Source organism: Poromitra crassiceps (genome assembly GCF_964638095.1).
Source record: "Poromitra crassiceps genome assembly, chromosome: 4".
Lineage (NCBI taxonomy): Eukaryota > Metazoa > Chordata > Actinopteri > Beryciformes > Melamphaidae > Poromitra > Poromitra crassiceps.
In genome coordinates, this window is record NC_139626.1 from 8,595,249 (window position 1) to 8,615,045 (window position 19,797).

The window sequence follows — 19,797 nt, forward strand, 5'->3', positions numbered from 1 at the left end:
GCCCGGCCCCCCCCACCACAACACTGATTCCAGACCAGTCAGTCCTGATTCCACAGAGACCAAACCAGCCTTGTATCTTAATAATGGCTAATCACAATTAAATGTTGAGGTCCTTTTTAAAAATGTGGCTAAGCACTGAGCAGGTTTTGTACTTGTAAGACGAGGTATACGGATGAATGGCCAGCTTAGTGTGCTGCTCAAGGAGTGAAAAACATGTGATTTAGGATTGATCTATTGATGCTCTTGACCAGCACACTGTTCTTTAGCCCTGTTCTGAACTAGTGAAAATAACCCAAAGACCTGCAGTTATTTCTTCTTTAACCCAAACCATGAAACATTCAAATGCACAATGCTAACCTCCTATCTTATGTTTAGCAATTTTAACAAAACAGGTCTGACTCTGAATAAAAAGTAAAGGGCATATTCATCCAGACAGACTATCCCATAATGATACAGCCAATGGGGGCCATAATACCAGTCCGCTGGTAGCGCATGTCTAGACTATGCCTTTATTGTTGACTTTTTTTTTATTTTTTTGCAAAACAAATTTGAAATCGGTGATGTTTGATAACAACAAAATATTTAAAAAAATACAGTAATATTTGTTTTTGGAATTTACAACAGATGGCCTCTGTTAAAGCACTCAGGTTTTCTCTGTAATATTCTTCTATGTTAACTGGAAGAGAGGAGCATGTTAACACAATCAAGACAAATGTACTCAGTCAAACTAGTGTAGTCTTTGAAATTACATATTATATTTTTTCATTTTTAGTTTAACGATTATCATGTTAACTCAGACATACAAATTTGTTTTTGTCAAAACCAGACCTTTTTCTACTCTATAAATAATGTATCACAGGTTTCTCTGACAACATTTTTACATTTGTAGTAATCTTTGGCATTTCACAGCGTGTCAAATGTAGTCTGATATTATATATTATATATACATAGTTATGTGATGTCATACTTTTCTCTTGCACTGATTAGACAAGGTTATCAGGAAGTAGATGGAGCTATAAGGGTGTGTGTGTGTGTGTGTGAGAGTGAGTGAGTGTTCATGATCACTGTGATGGTCTGGTAAACCCATGCTCAGCATACCGTCCACACCACCCACACAACCCATCCAACACCAGTGTTTCATTCGGAGTGGATTTTTGGTATAGATCATTAAAACAAATTGTATATTTTTGGAGGAAGACGACGTCTGTGTGTTTCTTATGGCGGAATCCCCTCCTGGGACTGTTTCTCTCTCTGTCGTCGCTTCTTCACAAAGGCCTGTGTGTCCCTCTCTCCTTTCCTGGACTCCAGTATCTTCAAAATGCCATCATCTGGAAAACGGACACACAGAAACTAATTATTGATTGCGTCATCTAAGCTTGAATTTTTAAGAATGGTTCAGTTGGGTAGGTTCCTGAATTTGCATTCTAATTGGTTAGACAATGGTATAACAAAAGAAAGCCTTGGATGGACTACGACCATAACTGATAAATCACGTTAAGATATATCACTTAAGACTGCAATTAGCTGACATTTGCAGCCAATATTCAACATCTTAAAATGTCTCAATATGGAAGCACACAAAATCCAAACTTGCTTCACCTACTGGCAGCCAGTGTTGTAGTCAAGTCACTATATCTTGAGGCCGAGTCAAATCTCCATTACCCGAGTCAGAGTGTGGAGTTACTGAACATGAGTGTGAATCCACATGTAGGTGGAACACACGTGCCTGTCCTTACACAATTATTAGGGCCTATTGCACACAAAGAAAACCGTAACAAAAAAAGTATATCAAAATAAGTCAAGAGTCCGAATGTATGAATGCTCAAGTCACGAGTCCTGAAAATGTGTCCAGGACTCGGACTCAACTACCAGGGTTCCTACACATTTTCCATTTCAAAATTCCATACTTTTCGAGACTCAAATTTCCAGACTTATTGAGTACACAAGGGTGTCTGTCATCTTGTGTTGAAAAGTGGTGGGGACATGTCCCCATTGTGAATGACACCTATGACCACACGACAATTTGGAGATTTTGGGTTTGAGCCTCAGTGGACTTTGAAGAACTTCTCAAGTGAAGACTGAAAAGCTCTGACAGAAATAACTTTTGAGACTCAGTGGCTCACAGAGTTTGACAGCTCAATGAGTTTTGAGGTTGTGGGTTCGAGCCTCAGTCAGTTTTGAAAACTAGGCTTGGTTGCTGTGTGGCCTCGCCTGCTCTATTGGCATGCGAAGCGCACAATTGCCCAACTTTGCGTCACTGATGACATCAAAATTATGTCACATCGTCTATGACATCATCAGTGATGTCACAATTGCCCAAGTATAAGTGCCTATGACATCACCAGTCAGATGATTTTGCTCTTATGACATCACTGATGATGTCACAATGCCTATTACATCATCAATGATGTCACAAATGCCTATGACATCATCAATGATGTCACAAATGCCTATGACATCATAGGTGGGACAAAAATTGAAACAACAGACAGATTGCCCACTTGCTCCTTTTGTATATACTAGGAATCGATTCCTAGGCTCGGCCGCTTCGCGGTCTCGCCCGTCCTGCAGCTCGCCAAGCTGGCCCTGAGCAGCCTTGGCCACAACTCGGCTGCTGTGTGGCCAATGAGACCAGCATCACTGATGATGTCATAAATGCAGATTTATGACATCACTGATGATGTCATCAGTGGGATTTATGACATCACTGATGATGTCACAGTGGGATTTATGACCTCACGGATGATGTCACAGTGGGACAGACAGACCCCGAGCTTGGGACAGACAGAGGCCGAGCTCCCATTTATGTTAGGGATATATATAGTCAGAGCGTCACAATAGACAGTCTGGAAACACAAATATTTTTCCACACTCTCTTTTCAGACCTGGAAAATACTCAAATCAAATTCCATACTTTTCCCTAGTTGCATAGGAACCCTGGACTACAACACTGCTGGCAGGAACCCTGGACTACAACAAATGCCAGCTCATACCGTTGGGTTTAGGATGCATCAGAGGCATGCGTATCCGCGCGGGGTCGCCCTCCACCTGCGCCGCTCCGTCCGCCGCGTTCTCCATTGCGCCGCCGACCCCCGGCACAGACTTCAGGGGCAGGAAGGCCTCGCCCTCAAAGTCATCCGACCTCAGGGTGTCGTGGTCCAGCACCGTCAGCGCCAGGCAAGCCCCTCGAGCCTGGCACTGCTCCAATGACACCAGGCTGCCACGTGGAGGGAGAGAGTGGCAATAATGTGACCAAGGGCAGAGTGAGAGGTACAAGGAGAATGCATGAGATTTGATTATTGGGAAGAGAATCTAAATGCGATCCAGGAAGAATAGAGACAAGATATGAGACGGACAGTGGCGACTTACAATTCAAAGTCCTCATCAAAAAGGGGGTTGAGATTGCAGCTCTGGACCTGCGTGCTGCGAGGCTCCACCTCGGAGAAGATGTGGCGAGGCTCCAGACACAGCTGCACGAATGGATCACTGAGACCTGGACAAGAGGCCAAACCATCAAAACACATCCATCCAATGTGTGTATCCACGTGTTTGTGTTTGTTTTGCGTTTGCTCTCACCATTATGGTCCATTGGCAGGAGGCTGGCAGCATTCAACACCTTCACCCACAGCTTGTGGTCAGACCTCTTGTAGGATGTGAGGAGGGTGACGGCACCGTACTTCTGTCCGCTGTACACTTTCTGTTGTGCGCACATGGTTAGAGAGAGAGGGGGACACGGAAAGTGAGCGTGAGCAGACCGATGCAAAGCGTGCACAGGTTCACCTGAGTTTTGGGTTCGGCGGTCAGTCTCACCTGCTCCAATACTTTCCTCTCGAAGAATTCCTCCACCAGCTGCAGACTGCTGAGAGTGTTTTGCTCCAGGTGAGCCTTCAGAGTCTGGACAGAAACGAGAATGGAGGGCCGTGGGCCAAACATAAATGTTATGCGCTACCTACGTCCTGTCGGTGAAACTCCTCGTTGTCGGGTGAAAAGAAGCGGCCGGCGACTGCACGTGTCGGAGGAAGCATGGTGCTAGTCTACAACTCTCCCCAGATCGGCAGAGAGGGGGTGGAGCAACGACGGCACAGCAGGGGGGAATTGGCCAAGTACAATTGGGGAGAAAATGGGACAAAAATCCGGGGGGAAACTTGGCCTCTAGTACTCACTTTATAGTCATCAGAGTGGAGCGTGTCCAGCGAAAGTCCATTTCCCTCGGCATGGAAGCAGTCCTCCAGGCACTGAAACACACGCGCACGCACACACGGACACACACGGACACACACACACACAGACATTAAGTCAAATCTGCGCACACCGTCTCTCACGGGCGTAGCTACCAAATATTTGTGTAGTTTGACAAATAAGTACTGTGACAAAGTGAACTAGCTAGTGGTTATAGATGCTGTCCCATTAGCAGAGGGCACAGGTTGTCAAGTACATGCTCACTCTGAATAAGGCCAATAAATAACACCTGAAGTGTGAATGCAGTGAATAAGGTCAATAACACTGGCGAAATTCCTGAAGTGTGAATGTAGTAATTGTGACAGTTAGCGGCAGTACTGATGTTATCCACATGCTAGTGGACTGACCTTGAGCAGGTACTGCACTCTCTGGCAGTACACCATGAGCCCCTCTTGCTGCGGTTGGCGAGCCACCTGGTCGAAGATCTTCAGTGAGTTCATCCACATGGGGGTCAGCAGACTGCCGATGGGGGAGGAAATGATGACACATTGCTTTTAGCAGGGATTTGACCAGGAAAGAAGGAAGACTTGTCCCTCTACATTGCCCCGGAACATTACTCTTGGTGGACAAAATGGCAATAATATCAGCTACTACCAGTTGGTTTGTACAAAGGTGCTAAGCAAGTCCAGTACCTATTGAAGTTCTCTTGAACCAGGTTTTCGTTCATGTACTGCAACTCTTTCTCCAGACTGCGCATCAGAGGATCCACAGCCTAAAAACAGAAAAGGTGTCAAAATGAAGCTGAATGAAAGGTGTACTGGTTTGTGTGTGATAAGGGTCACTCACATCCTCCGCGGACTTGGAGGGAAGCCTGCGCCTGGTCGACATGCTTCTCACATGAGTCTCAATGTCCGTGTTCAGCTGCAGAGAAAGAGAGGAAGGTCGTCATCATCCCCACTCTGCCTTGATAGCGTAGCCTCGTCTCCTCTCCTCCCGAGCCCACACGCTCACGCACCTGTTTCCCAATGGTGTCCAGAGCAGAGCGGATCTCCCGCCTCAGGCTGCCCTGGGCCTGCTGGAGCTGCGAGGGCAGCGTGTTGTTGAACTGGCTCTCCCCGATAACCTGACGGGTCCGCTCGCGCAGCCCCGCCCAGTTCAGCTGGGTGGGGAGACGGGTGAGGACGGACCGTAGGTGCTCCAGGTCATTCACCACCACACACAGCTATGGAGAGAGGGAGACGGGGGGGGGGGGGGGGGGGGGAGTGGTCATTTGAGAGGTTGTGTAGGACCAATTAGTGTCCTCTAGAGAGAGAGCGGCCTCAGCGGAGGACCAAAATGCGTGACTCATTAGCCAATGAACAGCCAGGAAAGGGTCTCGCACTACTTTTGAATGCTAAAATAAAGCTGATAATGTACAATTTCAAGAAGAATTTTCAAGAATTTTTTTTTCCAAGTACAACACAAACTGTCCATTTTGCTGCAACTCGACAGTGGTGCTTAATCCAGGACCTTACTTCCTGGAACTCTTGAGAGTAAAAAACTGGTCCATTGGAGTGAATGGAGATGTCTTCTTACATGGCTCTGGGATCAATCATAGCCACCATTGTGAGTGATAGGCTAAGGATTTGCGTGTGTCAGGGGGTTTGGGCTGTTAATTGGTTGACCTGGCTAAGAGGGCGCTATTTCACACGGTCTTGTTTGCACGTGAGAGTGTGGTGGATTGAGGACATAAGCGAGCACATGAGGAAATGGTTGTCATTGTGGACTAACTTAACATTGAAGCTGTGTGTGTCTATGTGGACCTTCACTACTAAGCTATGTGGTCATCAATGCTAACCTCAGCCCAAAACCAAATGTACATTTCAGTTTGTGTTGGCCGGTCCTTGAGTATGGGAGATGAATGTACCCCTAGACCAGTGATACTCAACCCGAGGCTCTAGAGCCACATGCGGCTCCTTCATGGGTGGTTGTGGCTCTTTTAAATCCTACTTTTTTTTTAAAGGTCCGCCGATTTGATCTCAGGTCGCGCTCTGTTTGCAGGCGCGTGAGGCAAGTGCAAACTCTGTCACATTGGGAAAACTAGCTTAGTATGAACCTAAAATAGCTAAAGAATGTAAGAAACGCAAATATGAAGAGGAATCTCGAACATTTAAACCAGACTGAGAACAGCTCTCTGCTTTGTGATAATGTCATTTCACAATATTCAAAAGCTCCCATTTCCGACAACATCACAAAATAAAGCACCCAAGGTCCAGTACCGACTTTCAGAAAGGTGAGAGCTGAAGAGCTGACGAGACTCAAACTGAACCAAACTGCTTTAGTTTCAGCGAGGAAAGAGACGCTTTTGGATGGTGGCTCTTACAAAAGTATTTTTTGCCAATGTGGCTCCTGAGTGGGGCAAGGTTGAGGACCACTGCCCTAGATGAAGCCAAAGTAGTTTGATAATAGATCAGAGAAACACATTCAAAGCCGTTCCGTACTAGACCCTTTTCACAGCAGCCATTTTGTGTCTCAAAGGCAGGGTAAACTTATAGGTGCAACCAAAACATTACTGAGGGCCCCGGCACTGGAACACCTAAATGGAATTGAAGTTGGAAACCATCATTAATGTTTTGATTACACCTGTGTTTACCCTGCCTTTTAGACACAAAATGGCTGCTGTGAAAAGGGTCTATATAGTGTTCCCTCCTCCTCTCCTCACCATGTTGACGCCAATGCCGTGGTCGGAGTCCTTAGACAGCTCCCTGACCCTCTCCTTCAGGATCCCACAGTAGGTCACCACAATCTTACACACATCCTGAAAACGCACACAACACGCCGTTAACAGAGACAGTAAAGTACCGTAACACATGACCAGAGTGATGTACCATACGACGCACCTCGGTGAGCTTGACCATGAGCATGAAGGCCTCCTCGGGGTCGGGCCAGGACAGCTGCTCCCACAGTTGGCAGAAGGGGTGGACACAAGCCACCAGGTCCACTGCTGAAGAGCTGTGCTTTATGGGCGCCGCACCAGACTGCAGGGGCTGAAGCTGGGCCCACCATGGAGAAGAGAGGGGGCGATGGGGTGCGAAGATGAAAGAATATATTTGAATAATGACTAGGGAGGAGATGAATGCACCTATGGATGAAATAAACTGTCCAATATAATCAAACTAATACTAATGACAGTCATAATTAAAAAAACAAGAATAATATAAGTTATTATTATTGTTGTTAGTTACAAAGTGCTTAACATTGAGAAAAACTTAAACATGAGTTACAAAGAACAGAGTAACATCAATACAAGAATACGGAAACTGAAAATAAAAGCATATTAGGCTACATTTAAAATAGCAAAAATGAGATACCAAGAATAACACAACAAATTATAAGAAGGCCTTTTTCAATCAACAGTTTTAAGATGTGATGACTATGGAGGAATAATAATAACACCTTGCAAAGTGCTTTACAACTAAGATAAACAAAAATGCGAGCAATGAGTAAAAACATGAACAGTAAATGAGTAAAATACTACGAGTAAAGTGTGTCACCTGGTCGACCTGCACAGCTTTCTTCACTCTGTCCTGGGTGGTGCTGAATGCCTGGTTCAGCCAGTAAGGCAGAGCATCTATGAAGCCTTCATGGAAGTTCGACAGCTCGAGCACTTTGTAGACAACTCTGAAACAACAGCAACACGCTGCTGACATCACATCACATGTTCCTGAATGCAGCTCTGCCTCCTACTATGTGGTGTGAGTATGTCTGAGGGACTTGTGGATGTCTAACCTCGTCTTCTGTAAGGAGGTCTTCTCTTTGTGGACGGCCTGCAGGCTCAGGTAAAGGGGGAACAGGCTGTTGGCGAGAGGCTGCTCCATCTGTCCCAGTGTCAGGGATATGGTGTCTCTCACCTCTGCAGCTAGCTATAGAGGAGAGGAGAGATTGAGGCATGAGAAAAGGAAGGGTTCAGCTAATAAAACCAACATTTCCTTTTGCCACTTACCAAGGAGTCAAGCCTGCGATAGACGACAGTGAAGACATCCAACTGCACAGCACTATAGTGAGGAGAGAGAAATAGATATATGACAAGAAAAAACCTTGAGCACTCTATCTTCTCTAGTTCGAATCTTTGAAAACTCGCCTCACCTCACAAACACCTTGTTGTAGACATCCTTGCTGTGCTTGATGTCTTGCTGCACCTCCCCGATCAACCTGGAGAGGGCACTCACAATCTCGGACAGGTCCTGCATGACAGAGAAGTTACAAATAGATCAAGAGTCAAGAAATGACTGCTGTGAAAAGGAGGAATAAAATGGGGGAAACCATGTAAGCCGTAAATCCATATAAGACTTTCATGACATCTTTACCTTAGTCATTGGCTGATGCAGACCCTTTTTGATGGTGAACCACTCCTGTGTTCCTACCTGAGGAAGACACAACGTTATATCATGAGTAATGGGCCCTTTTCACATCAGCCGTTTGAGGTGGTAAAGGAGGAAGTAAAGCAGGTGTAACCAATAACATCAATGAGGGTCCCTCCCTGCACTGGAACACCTAAATGGAATGGAACCATCATTAATGGTATTGGCTACACCTGTTTTACTTCTTGCTTTACCACCTCAAAACGGTTGCTGTGAAATGGGTCTATCAAAGGTCATTTAAATACATTTACACTGAAAATCAGATTCGGATAATGACTAATACATACGATCAATGCATAGGAGGATTATGACAGACGGGCCCCTGGGCCTGGATACATAAAGGGCCCCCCCTCACAGCGCACATACACACAATTAAGGCCAGAATAACAACTAAGAATCTGGGCCAGGTTTATCCATATATCGCATCGGGCGAGTGCTCGAGGGTGCCAGCCAATTTGCCTTATATTGGGGGGACACACCACACATTCAAATTCAATTCTTTATAAGCTTCGTCATATTTTCTTCATATATTAGGCCTAGGTGTGTAGGTGCCCCCTGACATCACCCCCCCCCCCCCCCCCCCCCACACACACACACACACAGACACACACACACATCACATTTGAATGTATCCAGTTCAAGCATTTTGTGTGCTGAGAGAAAGCCTGTTCACCAGAGGAACTGCTAAGAAAAGGTAGGCTGAAAACTACTTAAGTCACAGTCAGGCTTTTCTTAACCCTGCCTGTTAACTGTGGGTGAGAGATCTTCACAATTTAAAGATCTCTGTCTCTCACCCTGTCACTAACTGTAGACTAAGGGTGAGAGATTGTTTTCCCAACTTAAAGTTGGCACTGGTGCTTTCACCTTCTGCAGGTCCCACTGTCACATCATCTCACCTGAAGTGACTGCTTGCTACAGTTTTTGAGCTTGTCTTTGGTGTTATGGAGCCTTCCTTGTCTGTGGTGCTGAAGTTGCATTAGATCTCTGTGTAATGTTTGTTTGTTTGTTTTAAGTCATGCTCTGTAATGGTTTGGCATTTAGTCTTCATTCAGGCCTTTGAACAATTACGATGGAAACAATGCATTTTAGCAAGATGTCTTTGATACATGTATGAGTTGCATTCAAATTGAATACAGTATTTCTGTGTAAAGCCTAAAATTGCATTTGTAGGCTCAAGTCAATCTATGGTCTAAATTAATTTGTTGTTTGGTACAGTAGCTACATTGTCTTACATTGTCTGCTGTATGTGTGTGTTGGGCCTGTATTGTTTGTTAATGTAAATTTAAGCCTTTTATTGGCAGACTAAATTGTTTTGCTTGTCAAATTGATGAAGGAGGGCACTTCAAAAGTGGCGTCACCCTATAGGGCAGCACACTGTGTTCATCTTACATTCACAAGCATCTCATTAGGATTTACAGCACAGCCACCTGAACACTCAAATCCAACAGCACAAGTAAAGGTAAAGTCCCAACGATTGTCACACACCTGAGTGTGCGAAATTTGTTCTCCGCATTTGACCCATCCCCTGGGGGAGTGGTGAGCAGCAGCAGCAGTGCCGTGCTCGGGAATCATTTGGTGATCTAACCCCCCAATTCCAACCCTTTGATGCTGAGTGCCAAGCAGGGAGGCAATGGGTCCCATTTTTATAGTCTTTGGTATGACTCGGCCGGGGATCGAACTCACAACCTCCCAGTCTCAGGGCGGACACTCAAACCACAAGGCCACTGAGCTGGCACAAGAACAAGAAATACATTCACCTCACAGGATTTAAGTGCAGGTACACTCAATTAAAGCCAAAAGCACAATATCTCTCTAATTGTCCATAAACATTTTGTCAAAAATAAAGGGTTGGGGCCGTAAGGGATCATTTCATCCCAGGCCCAGGCAAGACACACGGTGGCCCTGCGAAGACGTTCAGTATTATTATTATTATTATTATTATGATTATGAATTTAAGCTTTATTCATGGGACTCTCACTGAGAGCAATGCTGTCTTTTTCAGGAGCGCCCTGTTCACATCTGCTGGCCACTGAGCAACTCCACTGGAGCGGTTGGGGTTAAAGGGATAGTTCGGTTTGTTTGAAGTGGGGTCCTATCAGCTAGTCAGATACACTAACTTAATTAGGTACAGTGTTCTTGAAGCGGGGCGCAGCGTCGAACGAGATCCGGCACCCAGAGCAGCAGCATCACCAGCTTTTTCTCTCTAAGTCCTGGGGGTCAACAACTAAACAAAAAAACATAATTTAGCCACCTAAAACAACGCCCACCTAAACAAATCGATATTTGACAATTTTCAGCGCTTTACTTTTCCGCAAAACAGCAGTTTCATTCGGCACTGCTTTTTCTCCCAACCGTACAACTACCGTATTCCTCCGCTAAAAGCCTGCACAGAGCCGCGGTGCTGGATTACTCCGCAGATCAGCTGTTTGTGTTATTTCTCCCAGCTTGTTAGTGAAGACAACAAATAGAATACACGAACGAAAATATGAGTGCTTTTGATAGTGAGGATGATATGCCATTCACCTTGGTGACAAGAGGATACAATTATGAACCAGAGAGAATACAGAAGAGGAACTTTTGCAGAGAGTGAACAGGCAGAGAGATGCGCCTGCTGCCTAGATGCCAGGGTGCCCTGCAGAACTTTTTCACCATTCCCAGGATAAATTGTGGAAAACGTCCCAGACCAGAGAGGCCGGGTGACTTGTTGTCTCTAAAGTAAGTCAGTGTTTTATCTCTCTTCTAAGCCTTCCTGTTTTGTAAACCGCGGCTCTGTGCTCTGTGCTGGCTTTTAGCGGAGGAATACGGTAGTTGTACGGTTGGGAGAAAAAGCAGTGCCGAATGAAACTGCTGTTTTGCGAAAAAGTAAAGTGCTGAAAATTGTCAAAATAGAGCGTGCATGTACACGGATGTCGATTTGTTTAGGTGGGCGTTGTTTTAGGTGTTTTAGGTGGCTAAATTACGTTTTAGTTGTTGACCCCCCGTACTTACAGAGAAAAGGCTGGTTTGGCTGCTGCGCTGAGTGCGCGGTCTCGTTCCACAATGCGCACTCACTCCTGAACACTGTACCTAATTAAGTTAGTGTATCTCACTAGCTGATAGGACCCCACTTCAAACAAACCGAACTATCCCTTTAAGGGCCTTGCTCAAGGCCACCTCAGTCGGTGGGTTATGGGCCCCCTGAGCTCTTGGGCCCCTGGGCCTGGGCCCGCCGGTAGGCCCGTTGGGTAATACATCCCTGGATCAATGATGTTATTAGGAGGATTACTGACCTCTATAGCATCGATGACCTCATCCTGCAGCTCAAACTGAGCTGGGTTCAGTTTCTGAAAAGCCTGAGTCTTACAGATCTGGACCAAGATTCTGAAAAGGAGGAGGAGGAGGAGGAGGAGGAGAAGAAAAGCATATGTATTGCTAAATCTGTATCCTGAACATGCAAACAATTGGGCCAGAAATTAATTGTGCATCTACAAATAATGTGGTGTACCTGAGCAGCGTGTGTAGTTTAGGAGTAGCGCTCTGAGTGGCGGGGAAGATGTCTCTGTATTTGGACACCAGACGGAGTCCGTATTGCAGGAAATCATGAAGAGAGTCCCCAAGTTCCTGTTTCTATTCACAAATGAAAACACTTCCATCAACCACAATGAACCTCAAGGACAATTCTTGATTTTTTTTTATAGGAACCTGGTAAAGCACAATGCTGACTGGAAAGTTTGGTTTTCTGGTGAATGTAAACACAAATATATGTAAATGTGATCCCTGGTATAGCTGAATGAATGGGGGCCGGTTGATGACGGAATTAGATGAGGTCAGTTCAAATCAACTGGAATCAACAAGTATAATGATGCTGAAGTGAAGATTGTGTTTCACGTGCTAGGAGGTGGCAGTAGATCTCAGCAGTACAGTACCTGTTGGTAAGGCAGCTCCTGCTGGCGCCAGTGGTACTCTATACTGGTGAGCTGCTGCAGCAGCAATTTCGAGTCCACCTCTAAAGTCTGGTACAGCTTACCGTAAGCCACCCACTTCCTGCCAAGGGCACACACACATCCACACACCGGCTCACAAGTGTGACGGAACAGAGTGACGACACATCCACACACACCAGCTCACAAGTGTGACGGAACAGACACACACATCCGTACAGCAGCTCACAAGTGTGAAGGAACAGACGCACACATCCGTACAGCAGCTCACAAGTGTGAAGGAACAGACGCACACATCCGCACAGCAGCTCACAAGTGTGACGGAACAGACACACACATCCGTACAGCAGCTCACAAGTGTGACGGAACAGACACACACATCCGCACAGCAGCTCACAAGTGTGACGGAACAGAGTGACGACACATCCACACACACCAGCTCACAAGTGTGACGGAACAGACACACACATCCGCACAGCAGCTCACAAGTGTGAAGGAACAGAGTGACGACACATCCACACACACCAGCTCACAAGTGTGACGGAACAGACACACACATCCGCACAGCAGCTCACAAGTGTGACGGAACAGAGTGACGACACATCCACACACACCAGCTCACAAGTGTGACGGAACAGACACACACATCCGCACACCAGCTCACAAGTGTGATGGAACAGAGTGACGACACATCCACACACACACCAGCTCACAAGTGTGATGGAACAGACACACACATCCACACACACCAGCTCAAAAGTGTGACGGAACAGACACACATCCACACACCAGCTCATAAGTGTGACGGAACAGAGTGATGACACATCCACACACACCAGCTCACAAGTGTGACGGAACAGACACACACATCCACACACACCAGCTCACAAGTGTGACGGAACAGACACACACATCCGCACAGCAGCTCACAAGTGTGACAGAACAGACACACACATCCACACACACCAGCTCACACGTGTGATGGAACAGACACACACATCCACACACACCAACTCACAAGTGTGATGGAACAGACACACACATCCCTGACACAGCAGCTCACAAGTGTGACGGAACAGACACACACATCCACACACACCAGCTCACAAGTGTGACGGAACAGACACACACATCCACACACACACACACACACACACACACACACACACACACACACACCAGCTCACAAGTGTGATGGAACAGACACACACATCCACACACCAGCTCACAAGTGTGACGGAACAGAAGTAGAAAATGGCACGTCAATGACAATGTGAAGTGCATTATGTGGCTTGTTTGGGATCTTTTCCTGATTAGATTGAATGTTTTCAAATGTGCTACATTAGTTCCTTGCTTCTTGCAACTGTTCCAACTGTCTTTAAATAATCTTTAATTCCCTATCCCTATTCAGATTATTAAGACATAACACGTGGGAGGATCATGCTATTCCAACGAGTTCCCCTCCCTCCGAACAGGTGCCCCGAACGACCAGAGGAGGCACCACTTCAGCGACCAGGATATTGCATGTTTTGGTGAGGGGTTCCTATATGAAGGAAACCCCCCCAGGGAGCACGGGGAGAACATGCAAATTCCACACAGAAAGGCCCTTTTGATGACCCCACCCGGGCGGTGGGCACTCGAGGACATGCGGACGGGCACGCACTCCTTCAGCGCTCACAGTGTCCCAGGTGGGAATCGAACCCAGGACCTTCTAGCTGTGAGGCGACAGCGCTTACCACTGAGCCACCGTGCCCCCATTCATTAATTGAAGAGAGAAGCCAGCACTCCAAATGTCCTTTCATAGGATTTAATTAGTTCCTCAAACCTGGGCAGCAGACAATGAACGTTTCAGTCAAAGGCCTTCCTCAGCGTTGTGCTGTGTCGGGCAAAAAAAGACGGCTAAATACAGTCATGCCGGAAGTACAATCAATTATTAAGGAAGGTCTTTGAGTGAAACGTTCGTGGTCTGCTGCCCAGGTTTGAGGAACTAATTAAATCCTATAAAAGGACATTTGGAGTGCTGGCTTCTCTTTTCACTGAACTCTCAAAAAAACGGTTTCAAATATTGTACAAAAATATGATTTTCACAAGGTACAAGGAGGAGAGGAATGCAGGAGTGTTACACTGATTTTCACATGGTGGTGGTGGTGTTAGATTACATGTTTTATGTATGTAAGTATGTATGTATGTACGTATGTATGTCTGTCTGACTGTATGTTTGTACAGTAGCCTATGTATGAATAACTACATAAAAAAAAAAATCTTTTTGATAACTATATAGTTACATTATTGAATACTATGTATGGGATAGTGTATATACTGTATGACAACAATTATTGTCATATATATACATAATTGTTATGTATTACTATATGACTAGTGTTTTATGTATGTGTATGTGTGTATGTATGTACATATACATATATATATATATATATATATATATATATATATATATATATATATATATATATGTGGATATTTCAATTGCTTACGCCAGGTCCTGAAGGAAAGGAGAGAGGTTGTTCTGTGTAGCGTAGAGCTCCAGGAGGTTCTGAGCCTCGCCACACAGCTCGCCTTTCCACGGAGTGCCGCCCTGAGAGAGAAGAAGTGAAGTGACGCTAAGACGTTTGATACGGCTGTGAAGGAGTCGAAGCGTCATAACGAGCACAAGCTTCCACCGTACCTGCTGCTTGGAGACGTAGGACTGAACGAACTGCTGTAGAATTCCACAGTAGTTGACATAAGCGCTCCGGCCCGCGCTCAGCGTCCCGTCTCTCTGTCGATCACACCGCACAAACATGTCACACATCCTGTGTACACGCCTCCACATCTCTGCGACAAATACTTCATATACTGTGCAGTCGTTGAGGTAGGATCCATCAGTGTTTAGAAGATCTCATTGTTTATAATAATTGTCAATCATATTGCTGTCATTCAGGAACAGTCATTGTTTAGTCTTGAGCAGTCATTGGTTGGTGTAGCTGTCAATCCATGTGTGTGTGTGTGAATGAATGTGAGTAAATGTTATTGGCTGCTGGCCAGGTGGGAGAGCCTAATCGCGGTTAAAGATGGCCGCTTTGGGGCGTCCCGGTGGCTCACCTGGTAGAGCGTGTACCACTAAGCCTTAGAGCTTTGCGTGGCCGAGCCGGGTTCGAATCCGACCCGTGGTCCCCTTGACATCCCCTCTCTCTCCCCACCTTTCCTGTCAACCCACTGTCCTATCCATGAAGGCAAAAATGCCCCCAACGATAATCTTACTAAATAAATTTGGATTGTTTTCACCTGCTTGTCGCAGAAGCCATGTTCAGAATGGTTCACTCATTCACTTACTCACTATTCCCCATGTAGTGTTGATCATATACAGTAGTGAACTATATGGGGAACGATCACACGAGTTTTACTACCAGAGTGTAGTGAGAACTGTTTGAGATGCCATGTTGGACTGCAGGGAAAGGCTGCTGTAGTGACACACTCAGACACCGTTGAGCAGAAATGGTGTGTTTTGGGGAGAAGTTTGGACACTAGTCTTGGGAAAGCGGTGTTGGTAAAAACAGGAAGTCATTTGCGACAGGCAAACGCTTTGATGACTGTAAATCAGTCAAGGGTGTGCACACTTCCTCATGTATCAAATAATAGCTATGTAGGCTAGGCTATATAAAGCAAGGGGAATGTTATGTAGGCTATATAAAGCAAGGGGAATGTTATGTAGGCTATATAAAGCAAGGGGAATGTTATGTAGGCTATATAAAGCAAGGGGAATGTTATGTAGGCTATATAAAGCAAGGGGAATGTTAGAGGATGGATGTTTTTACCTCTTTGTGGATGAACTTGAGGTCCAGGTGGCACTGGCCCCGGTCAGGGTACGTCTCTGTCCTTGGCCCCAGGGGGTGCCAGTTGTCTTCTGTACAGTGCAGATCCTACAGGGACACAGGTAGAAACAGTCACACTGAGGCCATTTACACCTGGCATTAACATGTGTTTTCTGTCATCAGATTGCAATCAGATTGTGCTTGACCACTTGAAAGTACAGGTGTAAACGCCCCGCAAGACACATTGAAGATGGATTGCAATCTGATCGGCCAAACCACCTCCGGAGGTGGTCAGGGATGCATTGTGTACACATTGAACACAAGTGTAAATACAATGTGTCCTCTCAATCTGGATACAGCAACTTTATGCGGATTGAGAGGACACCCATTTCTGCCATCAGATTGCAATTAGATTGCAATTTGATGGCAGAAAACGCATGTTAACGCCAGGTGTAAATGGAATCAGGTTAATGTGGTCAAGCACAATCTGATTGCAATCTGATGGCAGAAAACGCATTGTGACAGTAAAATTATTGATTGATTGCTTATTAATTGGTTGTTGATCATTATCGACTGTTCCATAATGATCTATGGCTGTTCTAAGATGCTCTCCATCATGCAGAGCATTCCTGTATAGGGAGATAACATGTATTTTGTCTTGTGACTACACCACGGTTGTATTGTCTCTTATGAAAGATCAAAATGGCCGTGGACTGGGAAGTGGAAATATACTAGAACTTGTATGAGCTAATGGAATTTCACAGCAGAGATCAGGGTCGGTAGGGCACCCTACTATCACTATATGAGAGTGTGAAGATGAGAGCTCGAGGCTCTCCTGATGTAAACGTTTTGACTGTCAGGGAGACTCTGTGCACAGATGTAAACATGTGGAATAAAATCCTCCTAATGTACGCTTTAAACGGGCAACTCATTATTGATGGATCAACAAGGCATTTCAACTATTTTTCCATTACAGCATGTTAATGTCTCAAGTCTAAATGTAGAACAGCAAGTCAAGACAGAACAGGACAGAACAGAACAGAACAGAACAGAACAGAACAGAACAGAACAGAACAGAACAGAACAGAACAGAACAGAACAGAACAAATAAAGAGTCAATTTAACTTCTTCAATTAAACTAATATCTAGGACTTCTCAATGCAATATGGTTTTAATAAAAACTTGGTAAGAGCATCATGAGTTTGATTTCTATAATCAGTTTCAACTTCAATATATTCAATCATTCCATACAGAGTTAGAAAACAGGTCCTCTGGTAGACAAAACTTAAAACAAACTCCGGGCTCAGTGAAGACAGTGAAGAATAACAAAGTAGAAATGAACTAGAGAATGTACTACCTGTAGTTTGAGGACAACGCTTCCCAAAAAATCGTCCTCTCCTTTCACCTTTGTGGCATCCTTGATCATCCTAAGTGGGTACATTTGAAAAAGTTATAAACATTTTATGTTCATTCTGCCCTGTTTGGTTGCCTCTTTCTAATCACAGAGAGCGTTATACCTTTTTAAACCGTGGAAGTTGGAGGTTTTGAACCCGTCCTCTAGTTTCTGAGTGAGGGACACCTCCTCGTCCTTATCCCTGAAAATAGCAACAGCATAATAGAGAGGCAAAGTGACCGCCTACTTCCTGCTTCAGCACTGTACCACAGATTTTTATCCGCCATTTATTTTCCCATAGACATTTCTTAAAATGCTTATAAAAAATAGTTTCACTTGTTCAAACCAAACGGTTCAGATATATTTAGGAACTGGAGAGATCGCATAACATTTCACTCGGACCAAAATGTAAAAAAAAATGCGGGGTTAAAGAAAATATTTTTTTCGATGTTATAGTTTTTTAAAGCCCCAATCGGCTTTATTTATCCCACACCGCCCTCCATTGGCCAGCACTGGGACTAAGCAGTTTGCTGTCAGCGTCCCGTGTCAATAAAATAGAAAAAAGAAAAGGATGCGCGCATGCGCTGTACAGCGTAAGCGCTGTCTGCATGAAAGCAAGGAAGTAACTCGATTCGGATTTGCTACGAAAATGATGTTTCACAGAACTATGGATTATTATTTCATCACGTGGTGAGTACCCGATGTCACAACATGTACATAGAGCTTTCTGGCGCTGTGTTTTGTTGACTTTGAACGGCGATATCGTTATCGATACTAATGCACGCAGAGGGCGCAGTTGGAAAACTTACTGAATGGGGCTTTAAGTTTTGGTACCGAGTGAAATGTTCTACGGTCTTCCCCGATTCTAAATATAGCTGAACTGTTTGCTTTGGCCAAGTAAAACTATTTTTATAAGCATTTTACGAAATGTCTATGGGAAAATAAACGGCAAATTAAAATCTCTGGTACAGTGCTGTAGCAGGAAGTAGGCGCTCACTTTGCCTTCTCTATAAACACAAATTCGGGGAATGGGAATGCAGGCAAAGTGGAGTTCTAAACATTTTCCTCACCACATCTCCAGGTGGAAGCTGGCACCAGCGGTGTCTTGAAACTCTCTATAGATAAAAGAAGAAATGACTAGAAACACAAGTTCAAACCTGATCCATCATATAGACAAATAGACATAGATACAGTATCTGGACTCACAGTACGAAGCTTTGGTTCCAGATGGGGTTCAGTGTCTGCTTCTTTGTTTCTGTTTGGTAGATCTGCTCATCCGACCCAGCATCCTTCACTACACATTTGCGGGGTTTGGCTCTGGATTTGCGTGCCCGACTCTCCTTCTCGTCCTCCAGGATGGTCAGTAGGCAGTACGGGTCACTGAACCCTGTGAGAAGACACACCAGAGGTCATGTAGAGCGCCCCGTGATATGTAACATGACCTCATTTCATCGTTCAAAGAGAGCTACATGAGCAATAGACCCAATCTGTCAGGCAGAATAAAGTGTTATGCAACGCAAAGTTATTCCTCTCAAGTACCAATTCACTATCAAAATATCACTCGGAGTACCAACTCAACACGAACATATCAATTCACTATCAAAATATCACCCGGAGTAGGCTACCAACTAAACACGAACATATCAATTCACTATCAAAATATCACCCGGAGTACCAACTAAACAAGAACATATCAATTCACTATCAAAATATCACCCGGAGCACCAACTAAACACGAACATATCAATTCACTATCAAAATATCACCCGGAGTACCAACTAAACAAGAACATATCAATTCACTATCAAAATATCACCCGGAGTACCAACTCAACACGAACATATCAATTCACTATCAAAATATCACCCGGAGTACCAACTCAACACAAACATATCAATTCACTATCAAAATATCACCCGGAGTACCAACTAAACAAGAACATATCAATTCACTATCAAAATATCACCCGGAGTACCAACTAAACAAGAACATATCAATTCACTATCAAAATATCACCCGGAGTACCAACTAAACAAGAACATATCAATTCACTATCAAAATATCACCCGGAGCACCAACTAAACAAGAACATA

At 44.9% G+C, this 19,797-nt stretch overlaps 1 protein-coding gene across 1 annotated transcript in view; it reads right to left on the reverse strand.

The window, feature by feature from the left end:
* Positions 1 to 26: 26 nt before the first annotated feature.
* The window catches only part of unc13d (unc-13 homolog D (C. elegans)), a 25,046-nt gene continuing 5,275 nt past the window's right edge, over positions 27 to 19,797 (reverse strand). Inside the window, exons 8-34 of the mRNA XM_083635380.1 lie at positions 18,911 to 19,091; positions 18,775 to 18,819; positions 17,829 to 17,906; positions 17,669 to 17,738; positions 16,315 to 16,419; positions 15,186 to 15,278; positions 14,995 to 15,095; positions 12,485 to 12,602; positions 12,064 to 12,185; positions 11,849 to 11,939; positions 8,526 to 8,582; positions 8,305 to 8,402; positions 8,162 to 8,213; positions 7,948 to 8,081; positions 7,713 to 7,839; positions 7,059 to 7,211; positions 6,881 to 6,976; positions 5,195 to 5,401; positions 5,026 to 5,100; positions 4,872 to 4,951; positions 4,587 to 4,698; positions 4,164 to 4,235; positions 3,811 to 3,894; positions 3,577 to 3,697; positions 3,370 to 3,493; positions 2,994 to 3,217; positions 27 to 1,328 (exon numbers count right to left, since the gene is read on the reverse strand). Of these exons, the coding sequence (XP_083491506.1) occupies positions 1,216 to 1,328; positions 2,994 to 3,217; positions 3,370 to 3,493; positions 3,577 to 3,697; positions 3,811 to 3,894; positions 4,164 to 4,235; positions 4,587 to 4,698; positions 4,872 to 4,951; positions 5,026 to 5,100; positions 5,195 to 5,401; positions 6,881 to 6,976; positions 7,059 to 7,211; positions 7,713 to 7,839; positions 7,948 to 8,081; positions 8,162 to 8,213; positions 8,305 to 8,402; positions 8,526 to 8,582; positions 11,849 to 11,939; positions 12,064 to 12,185; positions 12,485 to 12,602; positions 14,995 to 15,095; positions 15,186 to 15,278; positions 16,315 to 16,419; positions 17,669 to 17,738; positions 17,829 to 17,906; positions 18,775 to 18,819; positions 18,911 to 19,091 (2,933 nt within the window). The 3' untranslated portion in view covers positions 27 to 1,215. The remainder of the gene's footprint in view (positions 1,329 to 2,993; positions 3,218 to 3,369; positions 3,494 to 3,576; positions 3,698 to 3,810; positions 3,895 to 4,163; positions 4,236 to 4,586; positions 4,699 to 4,871; positions 4,952 to 5,025; positions 5,101 to 5,194; positions 5,402 to 6,880; positions 6,977 to 7,058; positions 7,212 to 7,712; positions 7,840 to 7,947; positions 8,082 to 8,161; positions 8,214 to 8,304; positions 8,403 to 8,525; positions 8,583 to 11,848; positions 11,940 to 12,063; positions 12,186 to 12,484; positions 12,603 to 14,994; positions 15,096 to 15,185; positions 15,279 to 16,314; positions 16,420 to 17,668; positions 17,739 to 17,828; positions 17,907 to 18,774; positions 18,820 to 18,910; positions 19,092 to 19,797) is intronic.